The sequence below is a fragment of the Spinacia oleracea genome, chromosome 3, assembly GCF_020520425.1.
Source record: "Spinacia oleracea cultivar Varoflay chromosome 3, BTI_SOV_V1, whole genome shotgun sequence".
Lineage (NCBI taxonomy): Eukaryota > Viridiplantae > Streptophyta > Magnoliopsida > Caryophyllales > Amaranthaceae > Spinacia > Spinacia oleracea.
In genome coordinates, this window is record NC_079489.1 from 159,041,227 (window position 1) to 159,060,838 (window position 19,612).

General features: G+C 35.2%; 2 protein-coding genes and 1 long non-coding RNA gene across 4 annotated transcripts; all 3 read right to left on the reverse strand.

Moving 5' to 3' along the window:
- Window positions 1-783: 783 nt before the first annotated feature.
- LOC110797802 (transcription factor BIM2) lies at window positions 784-7,938 on the reverse strand. The gene is made up of 7 exons (XM_022002923.2): window positions 7,747-7,938; window positions 7,435-7,519; window positions 3,969-4,038; window positions 3,778-3,873; window positions 2,269-2,687; window positions 1,506-1,638; window positions 784-1,215 (listed from the first exon to the last, which is right to left on the reverse strand). Exons 1-7 carry the CDS (start codon window positions 7,835-7,837, stop codon window positions 1,114-1,116), a joined length of 996 nt encoding a protein of 331 aa, XP_021858615.1. The 5' UTR covers window positions 7,838-7,938; the 3' UTR covers window positions 784-1,113.
- A 1,119-nt stretch (window positions 7,939-9,057) lies between these two features.
- LOC130470607 (zinc finger BED domain-containing protein DAYSLEEPER) lies at window positions 9,058-11,024 on the reverse strand. The gene is made up of 3 exons (XM_056841105.1): window positions 10,750-11,024; window positions 10,347-10,647; window positions 9,058-10,242 (listed from the first exon to the last, which is right to left on the reverse strand). The coding sequence occupies exons 1-3, from the start codon at window positions 11,020-11,022 to the stop codon at window positions 10,178-10,180; spliced, it is 639 nt and encodes a 212-aa protein (XP_056697083.1). The 5' UTR covers window positions 11,023-11,024; the 3' UTR covers window positions 9,058-10,177.
- A 2,484-nt stretch (window positions 11,025-13,508) lies between these two features.
- LOC130470608 (uncharacterized) lies at window positions 13,509-16,627 on the reverse strand. 2 transcript variants are annotated; one of them, XR_008931325.1, is made up of 3 exons: window positions 16,039-16,624; window positions 14,940-15,888; window positions 13,509-13,892 (listed from the first exon to the last, which is right to left on the reverse strand). It is a non-coding gene; the product is annotated as an uncharacterized lncRNA (long non-coding RNA). The 2 variants fall into 2 exon arrangements; XR_008931324.1 differs by having other exon boundaries at window positions 13,509-15,888; window positions 16,039-16,627.
- Between the last annotated feature and the right edge of the window lie 2,985 nt (window positions 16,628-19,612).

Sequence of the window (19,612 nt, forward strand, 5' to 3'; positions counted from 1 at the left end):
CAGAAAAGTCTAGAAAATAGACCCAAAATAAACAGCTCTAATTTATAATACCAGGTACTGTAAAATTAAGGGGCGTTTCCAGTTTTCCATCGGGGACCACGTTGCATCCCCGAACCCTTAAACCAGTGCGTCGTGCTTGGACTCCGACTTGCTGCCAGGTAGCGAGATCCCCTTATTGGCTTATTGCGGCGCTACGGTAAGGGCTAAGAGGTTTGACAGATTCATGACAAATTCAAGGCGTATTCTAACCTTTTATTTTTTGTTTACAAGACTTGTATTCTCTTTAACGACAACAGATGCAGTTATGGAGCCAACATATTACTCCATAAGTTGGTTATCTTGTGGCCTAAGATACCTTAGATGGCTGTAGGCTGGGCCAAGGCTCGACCCAACCCGACACGAAAAAAGCACGGTCCGACACGAACACGAAATCGTGGGCCGGGCCTGGGCCGATTTTTTTTGGTAAAAAAGCACGAAAAGACACGGCACAACAAAGCACGCTAAATATAGTAAAATTAGGCTTAGACACGATGGGCCGGCCCAGCACAAAAGCCCATGGGCCATGTTTTGAACTTTTCAGCCCTGCCCAGCTTGGCACGAAACCGTGTGGGCCTGGCTCACGGGCTCAGCCGGAAGCTCGGCCCGGCACACGACCATCTTTAGTTACCTTCATTTTTGTAAAAAGAATTCAACGCATGAAGTTATGAACCACATCAAATTATTACCTTCAAACTCGTTTAAAAACACCTTAGTATTAGATCAACATCGAGATACACACAGAAAGACCAGCTCCAAAATCCAAAATCCAATTTGATGAAAAATAATGAAAAAGAGTAATCCCCCAGAAAAGACTAACTACTTAAATATGTATCAATTTAATTACAGGCAATCACACTGAATGGTTGAAAGAATCTACACAAGTCTTCTTAACCTTGTCAAACTTGTGGTTAAACTTCCCCTCTATAAAAATACTCCGACCACTGGTTACAGAAAACACCATTGACAGGCACATCATATACAACAAATAGATAAATATTAAGCGGGAAAGGGCAAGGAAGGATTGGCAAGAACACGCCTAAATCACAACGTATCCCCGATTTTTCAATTACATAATTACGATTTCAATTTTTTATGCGGTTGCTCCAATTCCTCCATGCCACTCCCGTCTCCAACACGCCCCATATTCAGATCACGGGAAGCTGAATTCTCCATTTCCTGACACCGATTGAGGAAATTACAAAAACTAAGCAAAAGTATTACACATGCATTGCCCTGATAGTGTTTGGATACATATTGTCCTCTTTCGCCTACTTAGGCTCTATCCTGTTCGACTTATTTTCAGATAAAATAAGTTCAGCTAATATAAGTTCAGAAAAAATAAGTTTTTCAAATAAGTTTTTATCAGATACAATAGTTCAGATAAGTTCAGACAAATAATTCGAATAGAATATAGCCTTAGTAATAATCAATTCTGATTAATATAGAGTAGACGAGGCTCAAATTACCTTATTAGCATCAGATATCCCAGGAACTAGACTCTTATTAGCTCGCTTCCCAAGATCAACCTGTATGGAAATGCTAGCCTCAGACAGATCCACACCTGAACTTTGTAGTGCTTGTGTTAATGTCATCAACAACCTGCACCAACACACGGCCTTCATTCAGCAACTGAATCTGAAGATTCACTTTATTATCTCACAGAATCAGAAAACTAGTCCACTAAATGTCAAAATTACATATAGCTGATTGCACCCAGAAAAAGAAAAGTATATGAAGAATACATCGGTGAAGATTGATGATTGGGGAGTTCTTCCGTTTAATTTACTTTTCCCTCTTTTATAGCAACTGGATAATCCCTAAAATCCATAATCATTAATCATCTATCCTTTCAACTGTTTCTTGCAGCCTACCTCCTAACATCAACCAACTGGGACTTTGCTACGGTTAACTCAAACGTATGGCAGAACATGAAACATTTTCAAGCAAAATCATCATGCCAAACAGCCTACAATTGCTAGTCTATTCTACCCTCCACACACTAGCTCCTTCAATCAATAGAACTAAGTTCTTTTTTCATGTTGTGCTAATGTTGTTTATGAAGGAACTCCCAACAGCACTTGACTAAACATTAGCTAGCAACAGAGTAGGATATAACTAGTATACATATGGTAAATAATGATAGTGTTAATGCTGCTTCAATCAATAATTATAAAATCCATCAACGAGTCTCCTTTTATAAAGGAAGTTGAAAAGTCATATAGTACGTACCCATGAGAATAAGAACTCGAGATATTAATAGTGCCCCCTTCGATTTTATGTTGCCCCTGTTGATCATCACAGCTATTGGGACAGCGGGCGGATAATAGCACATCTGAAGCTGGTCTTTGGGAAAGATGGGGATCATCTCCATCATGTTGAATAATAGCAGGCATGTGCAACGGAAATGGTGTGGGCATAGCCATAGTTGCAGCCTTTTCAACCAATTCCGACTGCTGATCCAAAGTTCTAAAGGTTTCATGGCCAGAATCAGCATCTACTCGAGTCTGACCATCGGCAGTCACACTAGGATTTGAGCTGAAACTCCTCTCATCAAATTGCCCTGAAAATGTTGATGCAGAGTTGGGACTATTCTTTATTACGGTCTGAGGATGCCCAAGAATACTTTGAACACGCCAATGATTGTGTCTCTGTATCAACATAAAAACTTCCCATAAGCTACATAAGCGCAAAAATGCCAAAACCTGACCACTTCATAGAAGAATAGCAACTATCAGCACGTAAAAACAAGCATAAAACTAGTATTATTAAGCCTACTGCTATAGCTATACTAAACTTAATTTTGGAAAAGACTTGGTTTGATAGGTTTTATAAGGTTTAAGCCTCCAATACACATTCCCAAAACGCTAAAGAAGTTCCGGCAATGCCAGGGAATCAGGGATTGAAAGTTCAATCTAACAATAAAAAAGAGGAAAAGCCTGAAGGAGATTTTCAATGGGTGTGTACCGTGTAGGAAGTATCATTAATTGCACACATGAATCACCCATATTATGACAAGGAATTCAAGCATGAAACTACCCAGTGCATATAAGTTGCCGATCCCCAGCTAGGAAACGAGAAAGATTCAGAATTCTTCCCGGAAAATGGTAAAAATGGAACATTTCCAGTAACTGACTGATGCATTTGCTACAACTGGTCACTTGTAAATCAGACTTGACTGGGATCTTTGTGTTAATTATTAATGACCTGGAGATCATCTTGGCAACTATAAAAATATATTGAATTCAACTAAAATCAATATTGTATCTCAAATATCCAATTATAATTAACATGCATAGAAAATAATGGCTGCTCGTAATTGCAAATATCATGCTAATGTCAGCATACTGTAATGCAGCTGGTATATGGGACGTAAGAAGCAAGAAGAGGAAAATCAGTTTGAGGACAGAATAAGAGTCTATAAATAGGAAAGATTAGGGAGAGAATTTCTGGAGAAAATTGTTTGAGAGTTAATTTGTTTTTGTTTGTTAGTCGGGAGAGAGGCCCCTTGAAAGCTTGAATGCCCTTTTATTTTCTGCTGCTATTCTCATATCATTAATCAGTCCATTTTCTTCTTCCTTTATATTATGTCATCAATCTCCAGTTCATTACAAATACAAACAATAATAGTAGAAACACAAGATCCGTTGACTTGATCAAAGTTTGAAGTACCAAAGCTTAATAGTAGCAGAAACAATCAGAAAATTGGACATAACATAAACAAATGGTACTAAAACCTACCCAGGGCACCAGTTTTGTGGGTTCCGTGCTCCATCCTTGATATGGCCCTTCATACTTTTGCAATTTTTCTTGCAAGATTTGAACATACTCTATTACCTGGTTTTTTTAAAAAAAAATTAAATAAATCAGAAAAGAAAAGCTGAAAAATGCAGGAGTAATAAAGCACAAAATGCTGAATACATTGCTTGTACCTCCAAGAGAAAAGAGGCAGTATCTCTTTTCAGATCACCATGGGGTATCAAATCTCTTAATATCTGAAATCTGCAAGGGATGAGATCAAATGGCATTAGTTTCTTGATGGTATCACTCTATGACATAAACAGGAAACTTACACAGTCACTCAAAACCAACTTGGCCTTGATTAATTTACATTCAAAACTAACAGCGCCGATTGAAGAACACCAGGATAAGTACAATGAATTCCAGCCTCACACAGTCATACATATATTTCAAAAGTTAACAAATCAGGCATATACCAAAAAGTTCATAAGATATGGAACCCAAAGTTGTACACAAATAAAAAAACTTCATCCTTTACAGAGAGCTTGCTAAGAATCCAGAAATTAAGTATCTGCCAAACTGGGTTTGGTTAGATGGGACGAGGATGAAAGTCAGGGAAAAACAGAGAAATTCCCAAGCCAGACAGAGACGTCAGATCAACTTTGCAATACTGTACCAATACGATGAACATGTATTATACACAACAGAGTAACAAAGTGGGACGACATACGAAACTCTTCTCAAGCAATTCAGAACAAGATCATAACCCGGGAGAAAGCAATGCAAAAACTTCACACCATTGTTCGCATAAAATCTCATTAACACTGATCTCTTGAACGCAAGAGTTTTAATAATGTAAAAAAGATTCCTTCATAAACAAGCTTCTTTCACTTCTATAAACTCCAGCAACAGCTGCCAAAGGACGTATTGTGCCTTTTCACCTGGACAATCTTTCAACTTGCTCTTCTCTCACACAAGTACACCCCATAACCGGACTCGTCAAAGTGTCTTCATTTCATTCCACTATCCCAAAATATTAGCTTCTAATTTCCATCATTTAGTAGATACTATAAAGTATCAATTAAAAATGTGTCATTATCAATTGCCACAAAAAAAATAAAAATCTATATTATCAGATAAGTTTTGCTTCACGTTTTGCGGATGGTTCCTTATGATGGTTCATGTAAGCCGATCCCAAATCATTAGGGAATTAAGGCTTTTCTGTTGCTTTGTTTTATGACTTTTATCAGATAAGTTAAGAGAAGAATTGATTTTAGAAGCCCTTCATAATGAAAGATAGTAGGTTTCTAGTGCTGACAAACCTGTAAAACTTTCAATTCTTAGCTTGTTCCTTTCCCTCTTTCTCAATACCCTTTAACCCTATCTTTAATCATCATAGAGACTTCACCGCTATTGACTTCCCAAAATATTCATACTTTTAGTTTCTGGACATATTGCCTAATATTAGAAATTCCACTTCACTATATTTCTACCATGCTGGACATATTGTCTACTCCCTCCACTTCTAATTGTTTGTCTTGTTTGGAATCTTCAAAGACCAATTACTTTGTGCACTATCAGATATCCTACTTTGGCATTTGATAAGTGAGCTTGAAAATAGGGTTTTTATTTTTATGTCATCAGCTAGTCATGCTGGTCTGGATAGTGAAAGGACTCACAAGCCTAGCCAATATAAATTTACCATCCCAAAGGAAGATACTTGGTTGTGCCTGTCCTTCAATCTGAACCTACCTGGCGAGCAAAGTTAATCAGACTCTCTTACATGAACAAAGCTGATAAATTTTAATTTTCTTCAATAAGAAATTTCCAAACAGATGAGACTTAAAGTTACTCGTTGCCCCCTCCTAACGCGCACCTCTCAGAAAAATGAGTTAAGTATACTTCCTTCTCCTGAATAAAAAATCAGTGGGGGAGTGGGAAAGCCCACAGGTCCACTCTTTTGTTTGCTTTTGATGCTTCAAATTTTGTCGCGAAAGTACCTCGGCCTCATCCCAATTCCCAAGACATGATTGAAGTATTGAACTACCAAATTCTTCTCTGGGGTACTTGTATCTCTTTCTTTTCATTGATCTTCTTTTGATTTCTCTTAGGTGTTTCAAAACACCAGTAAATTGCAAATAAGTACAGGGAGTCCAACAAAAGGTACTGATGTTAGTGAACTCCAGCAATCATAAACCAGCCAGCCCTCTCAATATTTAGACTTTCTTCTTCTAGATCCGTGTTAATAAATACATAAGCCTATCAAACTGGTGGCAAAAACTGTGAATTGGGTTGGATCGCGAAACTGTCAGGTGATATCATTTTCCCATCTGAAAATGCTTGATTTCAAATATCTTGATCTCAGGACCAAATATGCAACTACATACTAACAGTTCTCTGCTTAAAATTTAAAAACTTGAACTCATTTAATGTACCAAACCAATGAAAGTGCATTTACATTGGTCAAGGCAACGTGGCTGGGTTCCACTTCTGATTGTCCTATCAATCAGGTTTTGTAAAGTTTAGGCCACAGGTCATCAGATCATAATCCGAAGTTCCGAACCCCTTTTACCGAGCAGTTTCAGGAAATTTTTGGGTTGGATCACCTTTTTTCTGGTTCTGATTCTATGGTGCCTTCGAAAAAACCCATCTACTTCTAACTAAGGTAAAAAAGACTTTCCCTTGTAATCTCAGACATTTGACCACGATCCAAGAATCTATTAGCACGAAAATTCCCCTGCCACGTGGTGTAGCAGATCAATTTCAATACTTTATGGCTTTAAGCCTTTAAGAAATGGATACCAATGATTTCAATAACCATGTTAGTCTCCAGAAGGTCCTACCCAGAAATGAGGAGCTTCAGAGTGGTCCATTCATTCAACATGGCTACTCTTTGACAGCTGAAACCAGTCATATAGCCATGTAGCATTCTAGAAACCCCTAACCCAGAAGCTTATTCAGTTGAATTAAGGTTCACAAGCAAATGACAATTATATTTGATCTTCTGTCCTCTCCTTCAATTTTCAGTTAAAAAAAGATCACCAAAAAGCTCCTTGAACATAGTATAAAACAAATAACAAGAAGACCAAAGCCTTGTTCCCAAAAGAATGGAATTGACTATATGAACCAAGAATCTAGCTCTCGTGGTTATCTATAATGATCATACTACCTTGTTCACTTCTATCTAGTGTTACATGCTTTCGTGTCATTTTTAGGTTCTAACTCGCTTCATCCAAGTCAATTCATAGAAAGAACACTACAAAGATGAAAAATCATTGCAAAATGGAACTAAGCTTTCTGTTTCCTCCAAACACTAGCAGACGGTAGATAAGTTATCCTTATTAAAATTCATGACCAAGTTCTTCAACAAATAAACAAGGGCATGGTAAATGGTAATCCTAAATCAAAAGGCCCTCACAAAAAAACTATCTACACATGAACATACCCTCATATATGATCCGAACTATGAAAACAAAAACCAAGAGTATCATCAATTCGATAAACACGACTCCCACCTCAAGACACACCATGCCTAAATTCCACATATCAATAATAAAAAAAAAGGGCCAAAGCAAGAAGCCAATTAGCAACAATATGAAATAGAACAAGCTAAAATCAATCGAAACAAAATTAAGGGCAGAATTTAATTTAACACACCTCTCATTAATCTTGCTCCTACGCCGTTGCTCAGTCACCGAGTGCTTTGAACGCATTGCACTTGCCTTATCATTGTTCTTTGCATCTGAATTCCACAATTAACGAATTAATTTTATGGCGAAAACCTAAAAAATAAGCCAATTTTTTCACAATAATCAACGAATTACAACCCAAAATGCTCAATCAAATACACAAACATCAAATGCAAAGAAATTAAATTCCCCTAAATCAAAACCTAACAATTATAAACTTCATTAGCTTCTACAATTTTTGAAATGGGTACTTTAAAAAAATAAAAAAGGAAAGAATTACCTTTGTTAGAGGAAGAGGGCTCTTTCTTAGAAGTGAAATCTTCATCATATTCTTCATCATCTTCCAAATTGTTGCCTTTACTTGACTTCATAGCTTTAGAATTGTCAAATTATGTAATTATGTCCAGAAAATTGGTTGAAAATTGGGGTTTATAGAAAGAGATTAAATGGGCATATAGAAAGATGAGAAATTCCAAAACAATCCAACGGATTAACCAGAGACGTTAATCTTTGGGCATGGCTCTGTAGATAGCTGAAAAAATAAGGGCATTATTGTAATTCTCACGGTAATGCTGTGAACTTGACGTTTACTAACGTTAACTGGGATGGAGTATACGGACGTTAACGGTATGTAATAGTAACTGAATAGTAAATTATCAGTTTGGGCGGCTAAATCGAAATAAAGGTTGGTTCCCAAATTATTTTCCCTAGACCTGGCAAAAACCGACCCGACCCGAGAAATCGACCCGACCCGACCAACTGTTAACCCGTCCGACACCGAAAAGTTATATAAATGGTGTTATCTGTGACGAACCCGATCCGCCCGAATACCACCTGAAACTCGAATATACCCGATAATTAATTTGACCCGGATCCATTAAAGCCCGAGTTGTAGTGCCCGAAATCCGACTACATTTGAACCAAAACCTACCCGACACCCGAAAAACTCCGACCCAAAGTAATTCGATAATCCGTACCGACCTAATTCCCAACTCCGACCCGACCTATTTGAAATATAAACTTTAAGTAAATAAAAAAGAAATGGATTTTCGAACTTTAAGTAAATTAAAAAACCTCGTTGTTTCTTGACTTTTTCGTCTGGGATTATAGTCATAATACACTAGTTTAAATGTCTGAAAGAACATGTTGGTTATTGTATTACATGAACTACGTTACGACTTAGGAATGTCTTGTGGTAGTTGATTTATCTTATACTAAGACTTTTTTTAGGATAAATATCATAAATTATATCATCCTCAAAAGCTCAAATGCATAATTACATTATTGATCATCAAATTCATTGTTGCTGCTATCTAAAAGTTTCTTAGAGAGTTCCTAAAAGACCAAAAGAATCACCAACTCTGACGAAGATTGATGATAAGAAGCATATTTCTCTTTGTTGTCACCTTTCGTCATATATCAAAGGAAAATCAAATGAATGGAAGCAGAGACAAAGGAAAGGGGCAATCAGTTCTGAGAAATGTAAATTATAAACAACTCTCATTAATCATAAACATAAGTCATAACTTAATAAAATAAAATGAAAATGAAAAACAACATAAAAATGAAGTAGAAGATTTTGGGGGAAGTAACAATACTAACAAGAGTGAGTTCTAGATCCTAATCACACCCAGATTAAGAAAACGGATATTTCATGAAATGCCCTCGAGTTTTTCCATAATTCACCAAACGCCCATCAAGTTTCAATAATTCATAAAATACCCCTCACAATTCGTACAAATACCCAACATACCCTTACTAATAACGGACCGTTAGTCTGTCGTTAGCCAAGTTTTCAATTCACCCAAATGCCCCTATTCTGAAACTTATTTCACCAAATGCCCCTATTGTGAAACTTATTTCACCAAATGCCCCAAACTTAACTATAGCTATTTTGATGTTTCAGCGACTAGTTTTTGTGTTTGAAAGGTAGTTGTTGGTCACGGTTGACTATAAAAGCCCCTTTGCTGAATGGTTCTTGTAAGTTAGATGTTATTTTGATTTGCTTTGCTAATTTCATAAGATTTTTGTCATGAGTTTTCTTTCAAAATCATCATCTACACCCAATGAGTCCACATATATTAGAGTACCTACCAAACTTCAACCTCCATTCCTACCACAATAACAAAATTTGTTAGGTACCCTAATATATGTGGACTCATTGGGTGTGGAAGATGATTTTGAAAGAAAACTCATGACACAAATCTTATGAAATTAGCAAAGTAAAGTAAAATAACATCTAAAATACAAGAACCATTCAGCAAAGGGGTTTTTATAGCCAACCATGACCAAGAACCACTTTTCAAACACAAAAACTAGCCGCCGGAACATCAGAATAGCTATATTTAAATTTGGGGCATTTGGTGAAATAAGTTTCCTAATAGGGGCATTTGGTGAAATAAGTTTCAGAATAGGGGCATTTGGGTGAATTGGAAACTTGGCTAACGGCAGACTAACGGCCCGTTATTAGTAAGGGTATGTTGGGTATTTGTACGAATTGTGAGGGGTATTTTATGAATTATTGAAACTTGATGGGCGTTTGGTGAATTATGGCAAAACTCGAGGGCATTTCATGAAATTTCCGTTAAGAAAAATCTAAAAACAAGTAACTAACAACAAAACTACTAAGAGTCTAAATATTAAAAAAAAGTGCCTTTGAGAAGACAAAGATATTATAACTGATTCTTATCTAAAGATAACAAAATCCTGCCTTATGTATCTTCTTCATCATCAGAATCAATTAGAATGTTAACGGATGCTCCTTCTTCTTCAATATCTGTGTTGGCAAAAAAAAACAAAGCACAAATTAGAGAAAACAAAACTAGATAAGAACATAACTATGTGATATTGTCAAATAATTAAATAAGTTGTGTATCTTACCTTCATATCCAGTTAACCAATTTTTACACGTCACTAAAGCATTTACATTTTTTGATTTGAGAGAGCTTCTCCATTTGTTTAAAATCCTCCCTCCCATACTAAATGTTGATTCCGAGGCAACAGTGGTGATTGGAATAGATAAAACATCTCTGGCCATGGAAGAAAGTACAGGGAACCGAACTGAATTTTCGCTCCAATAATTCAACACATCCGTCTTACATGAGAGTGGCATTCTTTGCTCTCGTAAATACACGTCAATCTCAGTCTTTGATGAATCAATGTAATCATAAGATGCAAATTCCTACAATATATATCAAAATAAAGCAATAGATTAACATTTCACTAATTTCCTCAATAACATATATGTGTATTGCATTAAAAAAAGGTTATAATTCATACATACCGCGATATCTGAATCATTATCATCAACAACAGATTGTGTGCCCCCAGTACCGCTCCAATTAGAATGTCTAACAATGGTAGGGTCTTCATATTCTCTATATAGTTGAGCAAAGTGGGTTAGTACTTCACTAGACATCCTTTCTCCTTCTGTTTCCCCATGTACCTTCTTTAAAGCAAAGTCCACAAATTCCCACTTATATCTTGGATCAAATATAACTCCAAATGCCAGTACCATAACATATTCACTCCAATACTTGTTGAACTTTTCCAACATCTCTACTGCTGCACGACTAATATCAGGGTCACCAAATTGTTTATCCCTCAATAACTGATATGTTCATATTTTATATTGTTTTTACCCCCGTCCCTTAGTACTTTTTTATCTCAAATGAGCTCTTCGGAGCGATTTTTAGTACTAATGTGCTCCTTGTAGTGTGTTTGTAGTTTCAGGTTCATCATTGTAGGAATTAACATATTTTTGTGCATTTCCTACTCATTTGAATCAATACAAGAGATTATGTACGTTCGAGAGCACACACATTGAGTTGGAAGAGTTTTCGAGCAAAGCGGATAGTGATAGAAGTAGAAAACCGACACTCGTCTACTCTTTTGATCATAACTTACGTTCTACAACTCCAAATGAAGTGATTCTAATTGGGTTGGATTCTAGACTTCAATAGCTTTCCAACGAGTGGTCACTCGCCTAATTCCGGCGAATAATGAAGGAGATATGGCGTTTTAAAGATAGAGGATCGTGCAGTTTGTACGCGCGCCCGGCGGGCGAATGGCTGCCCGACCGGGCGCGTGCCGATGATTTCCAGAATGTCTCCCTTCGCCCGGCGGGCAGACCTGCGCCCGACGGGCGGGTTACGAGCTGGTCGCCCGACGGGCGTAAGGCTGCCCGACCGGGCGACGACAACCCAGGGCCCTTTTTTTTTCGCGGTTTTCTTCCGATTTTTCCTTATGTTTATGGCCAAACTATAAATATAGACCTTAGTTATTTTAGTTGGGTATCTTATTATCTCATATTCTATTATTAAACACTTAGTTTTATTTCCCTAAGCTTAGTTTTTCTCTCTAATTTGTTCTAAACACTTAGTTTATTTTCAATCCAAAATTCAAGCTTTCCTTTACCATTGTTCTTCAATTAGGTATTGTTCTTTATTTTAATCTTTTGTTTTTCCTTAATTATGCTTTCAATCATGCTAATTGCTTTGTTTATTGTTAATATGCTTGAGTAATCTAATTTCTAGGGTTTGGGGATCCATGATTAATATGAAGGGACATTGAATAATTGTGATTGTTGGCATTGTAATTAATTCCTATTGATTGGTTTATTTCACTATGCAATTAGATTTGCGCAGGTTTAATTGTGGTAGTTATGCAATATCAAATTAAGATTCGAGAGATGCAATTTGATGTTTAGGCTTGTGTCAATAGGTGAAATTAGAGTTAATACGTAGCGAGAGCCCGTTAATTCTAAGTCTATGATTAGTATCGACTTGAGAGAGCATGCTAGTCTAATTAATTACTTTGTTGATTATCGTGATTGTTCATTGTTCTGGATTGTTATTTGTTGGTGAACCTATGCCCTAGATTCCTTAATATATTGATTCATACTCGTTTAATTATCGTTCGTAGTCTTAGCATACAAATCACCAACCAACTCTTGTTCACAATATCTAGATTAATTAATTGATAGTAGAACGAACGCCTGTTTCCCTGTGGATTCGATCCTGACTTCCCTTGCTACCTAGCTAGTGGACTTAGGTTATGTTTGATTAGGTGATACGACTTTAGCCTGTCAATAACCTCAAATGTATCTTCCAAACACAAGGAAAATACAAATTGGCAGTCGGATAGTCACTCCCGGAAAACAAGTTGGTTATTTCATAAAAAGGTTCCAATAGATTGCATATCTTTTCAATCTTAGCCCATTCACCAAAACTTAGGACATACTTACAACCACCATCAATTTCCCCAAAATAATGATTAAGTGCATGACGGTATTTGAATGCTTTATCAAGCATAATATAAGTCGAATTCCATCTTGTAACTACATCCAACCATAGTCCAAAAGTAAAAGGTATTGAGAGCTTTTTTGCACACTCATAAAATTTTACTACCCTTGCTTGTGATCCATCAACCTATTTAATGGCTTCTCTAACCTTAGATACACAAGTTTGAATCACATCTAAGCCATCTTTAACAATTAAATTCAAGATATGAGCACAACAACGAATGTGAAAATGCTTACCACCACAAACGAGATCACTTAGTACCCCTTGTTTCAAATAAAATATCATTTTATCCATATTGCTTGCATTATCAACACTCATTGAGAAAATCTTACTTTGAATACCCCAATCTACAATAATGTTAGTAACTTGTTGAGATAATTCATACCCACCATGTGGAGGAGGACAATGAGAAAAACAAAGCAATTGACTCTGTAGTTTCCAATTTTCGTCAATATAATGGGCAGTTATGCATAAATAACCTCGTGAAGTACAAGCAGTCCATATATATATATATATACCCTCGCGTCTTTTGAATCACATAATATACCCCTATTTTTTCCCAAGTTTGCACCAAATACCCCTAAACCGACCTTCCGTTAGTCCTCCGTTAAGTCGTGTTTATAATTCACAGAATACCCCTATTTATAAATTTATTGCACAATATACACCTATTTTGAAACTAAGTTGCACCAAATACGCAAAATGCTTTTAAACTGCAGAATTTAATTTCCACAAAGCGTTCACCTAATTAATCAAATTAATCAACCAAAAAGTTAAACCTAAAACATGAAATAGAAGTAATAATCAAAGAAAATTGAGATGCTCAAACAACAAATCCAATAAGAAATTGATTGAATTGAACTTGATGCAACTGTTCGAGGAACTTGATAGGTAACTGGTTGATTCATTGTGGAACACTTGTTACAACAAGCCTTCTTTGCTTAGGGAGAAATGTCTTCTTGTACTTGCCAAGATTTACCTCCACCTGATGTTGCCAGCAAACACTTTGAACCTCCTCTTCGAGCTTGGGCTGCGAAACGTGAACCTAAGAAACCTTCTGAGCGAAAAGAAATGCATAAACAAATGCATACTAGTCATACACATTCTTGCAGCAGGTGCGGCACTGCAACACACAAAAAAGTACCATTAGCACCAACCTCAAGCATCTACTGAAAGCCTCACAGCAGGTTCTATCTTGTACAAAATTTTCACGAAGGTATTATTCTGATATAAACAAATATTCTCTTGCAACATAAGAGAAATCAAGCTCAAAGAATCATCAAAATTAGTCTCAATAATTCGGTAGTTCCATATTGGTTCAACTTTATTGAACTTAACAATATCCACCCACTATTCTTTAAACTTTGCATATTGATCAGTTATAAAGTCAGTCCGATCAACATATTTTCTCATACACATGTAATTAACAACCCAACTTTTAGCCTTATCAAACATGTGTTGTGAAGCCAAGTAGCTAACTCTACTATTTCATCTTCAGGAATATAGCAAAGGTTCAAGAGTGCTCATATACATCCATGAACCTACAGCTATTACCTGTTCATTTGGGGGAGAAAAAGTAGCCTTGGGTGTAGCTAGAGCAGTGTATAATGGAAATTGCACTCCCCCAGTCATCTACTGAGCTACAGAATCACAGGTCACCGTAAGAAGTGCAATTTTTCATGAACAAAACTAATTCAACCCTTGTTCACAGAAATGAGAATACCGAAACTCCAAATTTGGAACCATAGTTGAAAACCCAAAAACAATTCTCTCACTCTCCTCAAATAACGTTCCTTAAATACATTAATTCAATGAAAATTGATGAATTTTCAACCAACTAAACAATGAGACGAACTTGAAGCAATTTACTCTAATAGTCTATCACTTCCACCGACAACAACAACAACCAGAAAATTGACAGCAACAACAACAATGGCAAGAAAAAACAACAACAATCAACACTGAAATCAATAAATAGCAGCAAATGGATTATGTTTTGATTCGAAAAAAACAATAAATTTACTCTAATAGTCCATGAATTCCCAACAACAACAACCAGAAAATTGAAAACAATAACAACAAAAACCAACAACAATGACGGCAACAACATTCAACACAAATCAATAAATGCAATTCCAATCTAGTCAAGGAGAGAAGGAGAGAGTGGAACCTCACGACGGGCAAATTCGACAGCGGCGAATAAGGACGTCGGAAAGGGGAAGGAGAGGATCGACTTTCGTCGACGGTCAGAGAGCAGGAGTCGGACGCCGCCGGCGACCAGAGAGCAGGAGGAAGAACATCGGAGAGGAGAGAGAAAGAGAAAGAGAAAGAAGTTGAGATATTTTTTTTTTTTTGGAATTTATGTCGAAAAATACGTATTAAGGGTAAAATAGTAAAACACGACTAACGGCAGACTAACGCCGTTAACTCAAAGGTGCATCTCATGAACAGTACGCAAAAATAGGGGTATATTATGTGATTCAAAAGACGCGAGGGTATTTGGTGCGTTTTTGCAAACCTCGGGGGCATTTCATGAAAAAACCGATATATATATATATATCAGAAGTGAGACATATTCTTCCAGGAACCCCTAGTAAGACACTCTTAATCTTCTCCTTTAAATCAACATGTAACTCTAAGCAAATCCAAATCCAAATCCAAATCCAAATCCTTTTAGCAGTATTTCTAGATATTGGTTCAACATTGTCATTAAGATATTTATGGATTTTTCTATTATTTTCATGTTCCACCCAAGAAAAAGAATACCCATGCCTCATTAATCATTATAGCCTCTGCTAATGGCCTACTACGGTAGACATTTTGATCAATTGGCTTTCCAGACTTGTCATTTTCATTTTCATTTTCATGTGCACTCTTATAATTGATACAAGTTTCTAAATGTCTACTAAAATTAGATGTACCAGAACGTGAGGAAGCATTATAACTTGCAGACTTATAGTACTTGCAAATTCCAATTGGCTTTTTAGAATTCTGATCAATATGAATATCAAAGTGCTTCCAGACCCATGAAGGTCTCTTCCTCTTTCCCGGTACTCGCTCTAAGGAAATTGCCGCCTCGCCTCTTGGTCAATTTTGATTTGTATTTCCATCTGTACTTTCTAAAATTGAATATATATACCAAGTTAGGATAAATTCATTATTATTTTATTACTAATAATATATATATATATATATATATTAATCTTATTCAAACTTATGTTGATTAGAAAGTAGATGAAAGAAAAAAAATGAATTGCATATATACCTACCTGTAGAAGAATGAAAGTTAGGATTATTCAGATCTTCTTGTTGCATGATGATTTTGAGAAATTAATTTCACATTTGGGATTGATATTGGGAATTTAGGATTTAGGTTTGAGATGTTGGAATTTAGGGAGTTATAAATTAAATATATAAGGTGATTGGAAAATGAAATCATGGTTTGAGAATTGAGATCATGGGAATATGGAGTTATGGAGAGTTCATTAGGAAAGCAGGAAGGCGGAACTCAGAGTCTCGGAAGCTAAAGAAATGAATGATAATTTGATAATGGTAAAGTGGAAGTGGTAACACAAATTCTTATTTACAATGGTTGTACAATAAATATTGTACACCAAAGTAAAAGTTAACTCAAAATGTCTAAAAGTTAAACTTATATATGTAAAAGTTATCCAATTTTTATTGATAAATTTTTTCATTTTAATAAAAATTGTTTCTTCAAAATCACTAATAATTTATAAAATTAATCATTTAACTCTTTAAAATGTTTATCTATCTACATTTTTTTACTAATATAAAAGTTAATCAAAACTAGGTTAAAGTTACAAAAAAATAGGTAAAAGTTATCTTGGTGTACAATAAATTTATTGTACACCTTGTGCGCGCAAGACCTTTTGATCTTATATTCTTAATTTCTTATCCTAATAGATAAACATCAATTAAAATACTACTCCCTCCGTCTCTTTTTGTTTTTTACGTTTCGTATTTTTCACGCATTTTAAAGATTAATTAATTTGCATTGAGATTCCTCAACTTGTTTATTTAAACAAGATAAATTACGTTTATTTATAATATTTTCACTTTTATCAAAATTTTGATATTGAAAAATGAGAAAGATTTAATGTCATAATGGAAAAGTGTGAGAGATTAAATGACCCAATGAATTTAATTGGTTAAAATAATAATTGGATACAAATTTTGATAGAATACTAAGTCATTTATGTGATAATATAAAAGGCAATGTAAAGAACATTTTGAAATACCCGAAAAGGAAAACGTAAAAAACATAAAGAGACGGAGGGAGTACTTTGTATGACCGTATTATACTACCAAAATTAAATACACCCCCTTTCCTAAAAAATTGTCCCATATTTCATTTTTGGGAGTCCCTTTTTATTGCTCATACCTTATATAATAACTTTTTCACTCTCTCAAGGGTTCACTTTAACAACCCATGTGAATATTTTGCATCCAAATGCCACGTGGGGCAATCTTTTAGGGACGGAGGGAGTATTAGAGTACTAGTGAACTACTCGTACTGATTATTTTCAAAATAATGACCTCGTGTTAAATTGTCAATGATGTCATACATGATACAATAACGATGTCAACTAATAATGACCACTGAGGCAATGACCTGAGCCGTGTTGAGCTGAAATGAGACAAGAAAAGATGAACTGGAAAGCTAAAAAATAAGTTAAATCAAATCAGTTAATCAAGCTAAGCTCAAATGAACTGAAAATTGGGAAATATGCCAAACAGACAGTTGAATAGTGATGATAGATACATTTAAATAGTTATAATAAATTAGATACGTTAAAATATCTAAGTCAAAATGTACTTAAATAATACGATTTCTTTTAATATACCCTTCTGGTTTCCTTTGATCATTACGAGTTTAATTTTACATACGTAAACGTAAATATTTGACGCCTTAAGGCCTTAAGCTGAGCTGAGGCTGAGCTGACTTGAGATGAGATGAGATGTGCGTTTCACTAAGTCAAGATATGATGAGATCGACGAACTAAGATGAGACGAGATCTAGATGAACTAAAAAGATGAAAAATAAGTCCAAATCATATGAGTTGATCTAATTAAAAAACGAACAGTTAAGTAGTGATGATTGATGAATGTGATGCTAGATAAACTTAAACGAGTTCGGATAAGTTATGATCAATTAATATAAGTTGAGATATCTAAGTCAAATTTACTTATTTAACACGATTTATTTAAATATATTATTTCCATTTAGTTGTCGGGATTTCGATTTCATGTTTGCAAATGTTAAGCTTTGACCATCAAGGCCCTGAGTCGAGCTCAATTGTTGTTCTAAGCTAAGATGAGTTCGTTAAGTCAAGATGAGCCGAAATGAGACAAGATGAACAAAAATGCTAAAAAAATAGGTCTAAATCATAAGTTGGGCCAAACTAAATGAACTGAAAAGATGAAACATTAGTCAAACGAACAGTTCGATAGTGATGTCAGATAAATTTAAATGAGTTTAGATAAATTATCATAAACTAGATAAGTTGAGATGCCTAAGTCAAATTTACTTTTATAATACGATTTTGTATTTCAATTTCATTAAACTGTTATGATTTCAATTTTACATTTATTAATGTTAAAAGTTGACCAGCGAGGTCTATTTTCTCCCACTTGTCATTTTGGAAACGAATCTCCAAAAGGACATCATTTCGAGCAAACAAACATTATGTTCTCAAAAATTCGTGGTAGAAACAATACCCTTGTGTCTCATTTGAATAAATCGCAATGAAACATATATCTATACTTGGGTCTTAGTTTGTTGAATAACAAACACTAAGCTCCCACTGAGTTTAGGAACTCTTTAGATATATTATGAAAAGATATTCTGAAATTACTTTTCAATAGCTTTGACGAATTTGGTTTAGTTTGGTGGTAGTTGAGCATTTTGTTTTAGAAATTATAGGAAAATTCTTTATGATTCATCATTGATCGAATAAAGTACCAATTGACTTCGATCATTCCAACTTAGATATGCCATATGTTATGGAGCTAGATCGTGAAATTACAACACACAATCATTGATGATCATTCTTGGTCTCAAGTAATCATCAACATGATCTAACCTAGATCTTTATGATTTCTTGCCAAGTGGATTTTATACTTCTGAATCTTTGAACTAGCCAAACAGATTCAAACTTATATCACATTGAGAAAATAAACCAATATTAACTCAAATCTAGGTGAAATAATAAAGTCATAAAATATTTCTTTAGCTTTGAACTCTATTGTCTAGGCTTTCTAACAATAGTTCATATATTTTGTTACTTTCAACCAGTAAGACTAGCGTGTCTTAAATTGATCTAGAAATCAATCAACTTTCAAAAGTCCATCAAAATAGAGCTTTTGAATGTTAACTTGTTGACATGGTCTAAGCAACAATGCCAAAGAATAGTGGAACTCAAATCAAGAGATTGATTTGAACCTAATAAAGTTCTTATTGTTAAAGAGTTTTTTGTTTTAATCAAGCATATTGACTCAACCCGTAAATGACCATTTCATTCAAATAAACAAACAAACATTTTTTTTGTTTTTCTTGAATGTGAGTCTTTATGTGTTTGAAAACATAAATTTAGGTATGCTGATTATGGAACAAAATAGCCATTAATTTCCAGCCTTTGAAAGGACTTAAAACAAACTAGATGACCCTACAACTAATGTAGCATTGCCATGCTTCATTTTCTCACTTGTAGGTCAATAGTGTATCCTAGCTTCCATTGTTTGAGTTATTACCGAAGTAAGAACCTCAAGCGGTATATGATACTAAGGAAGTTTGATTTCTAGGTCAATTCTCTTAAACAT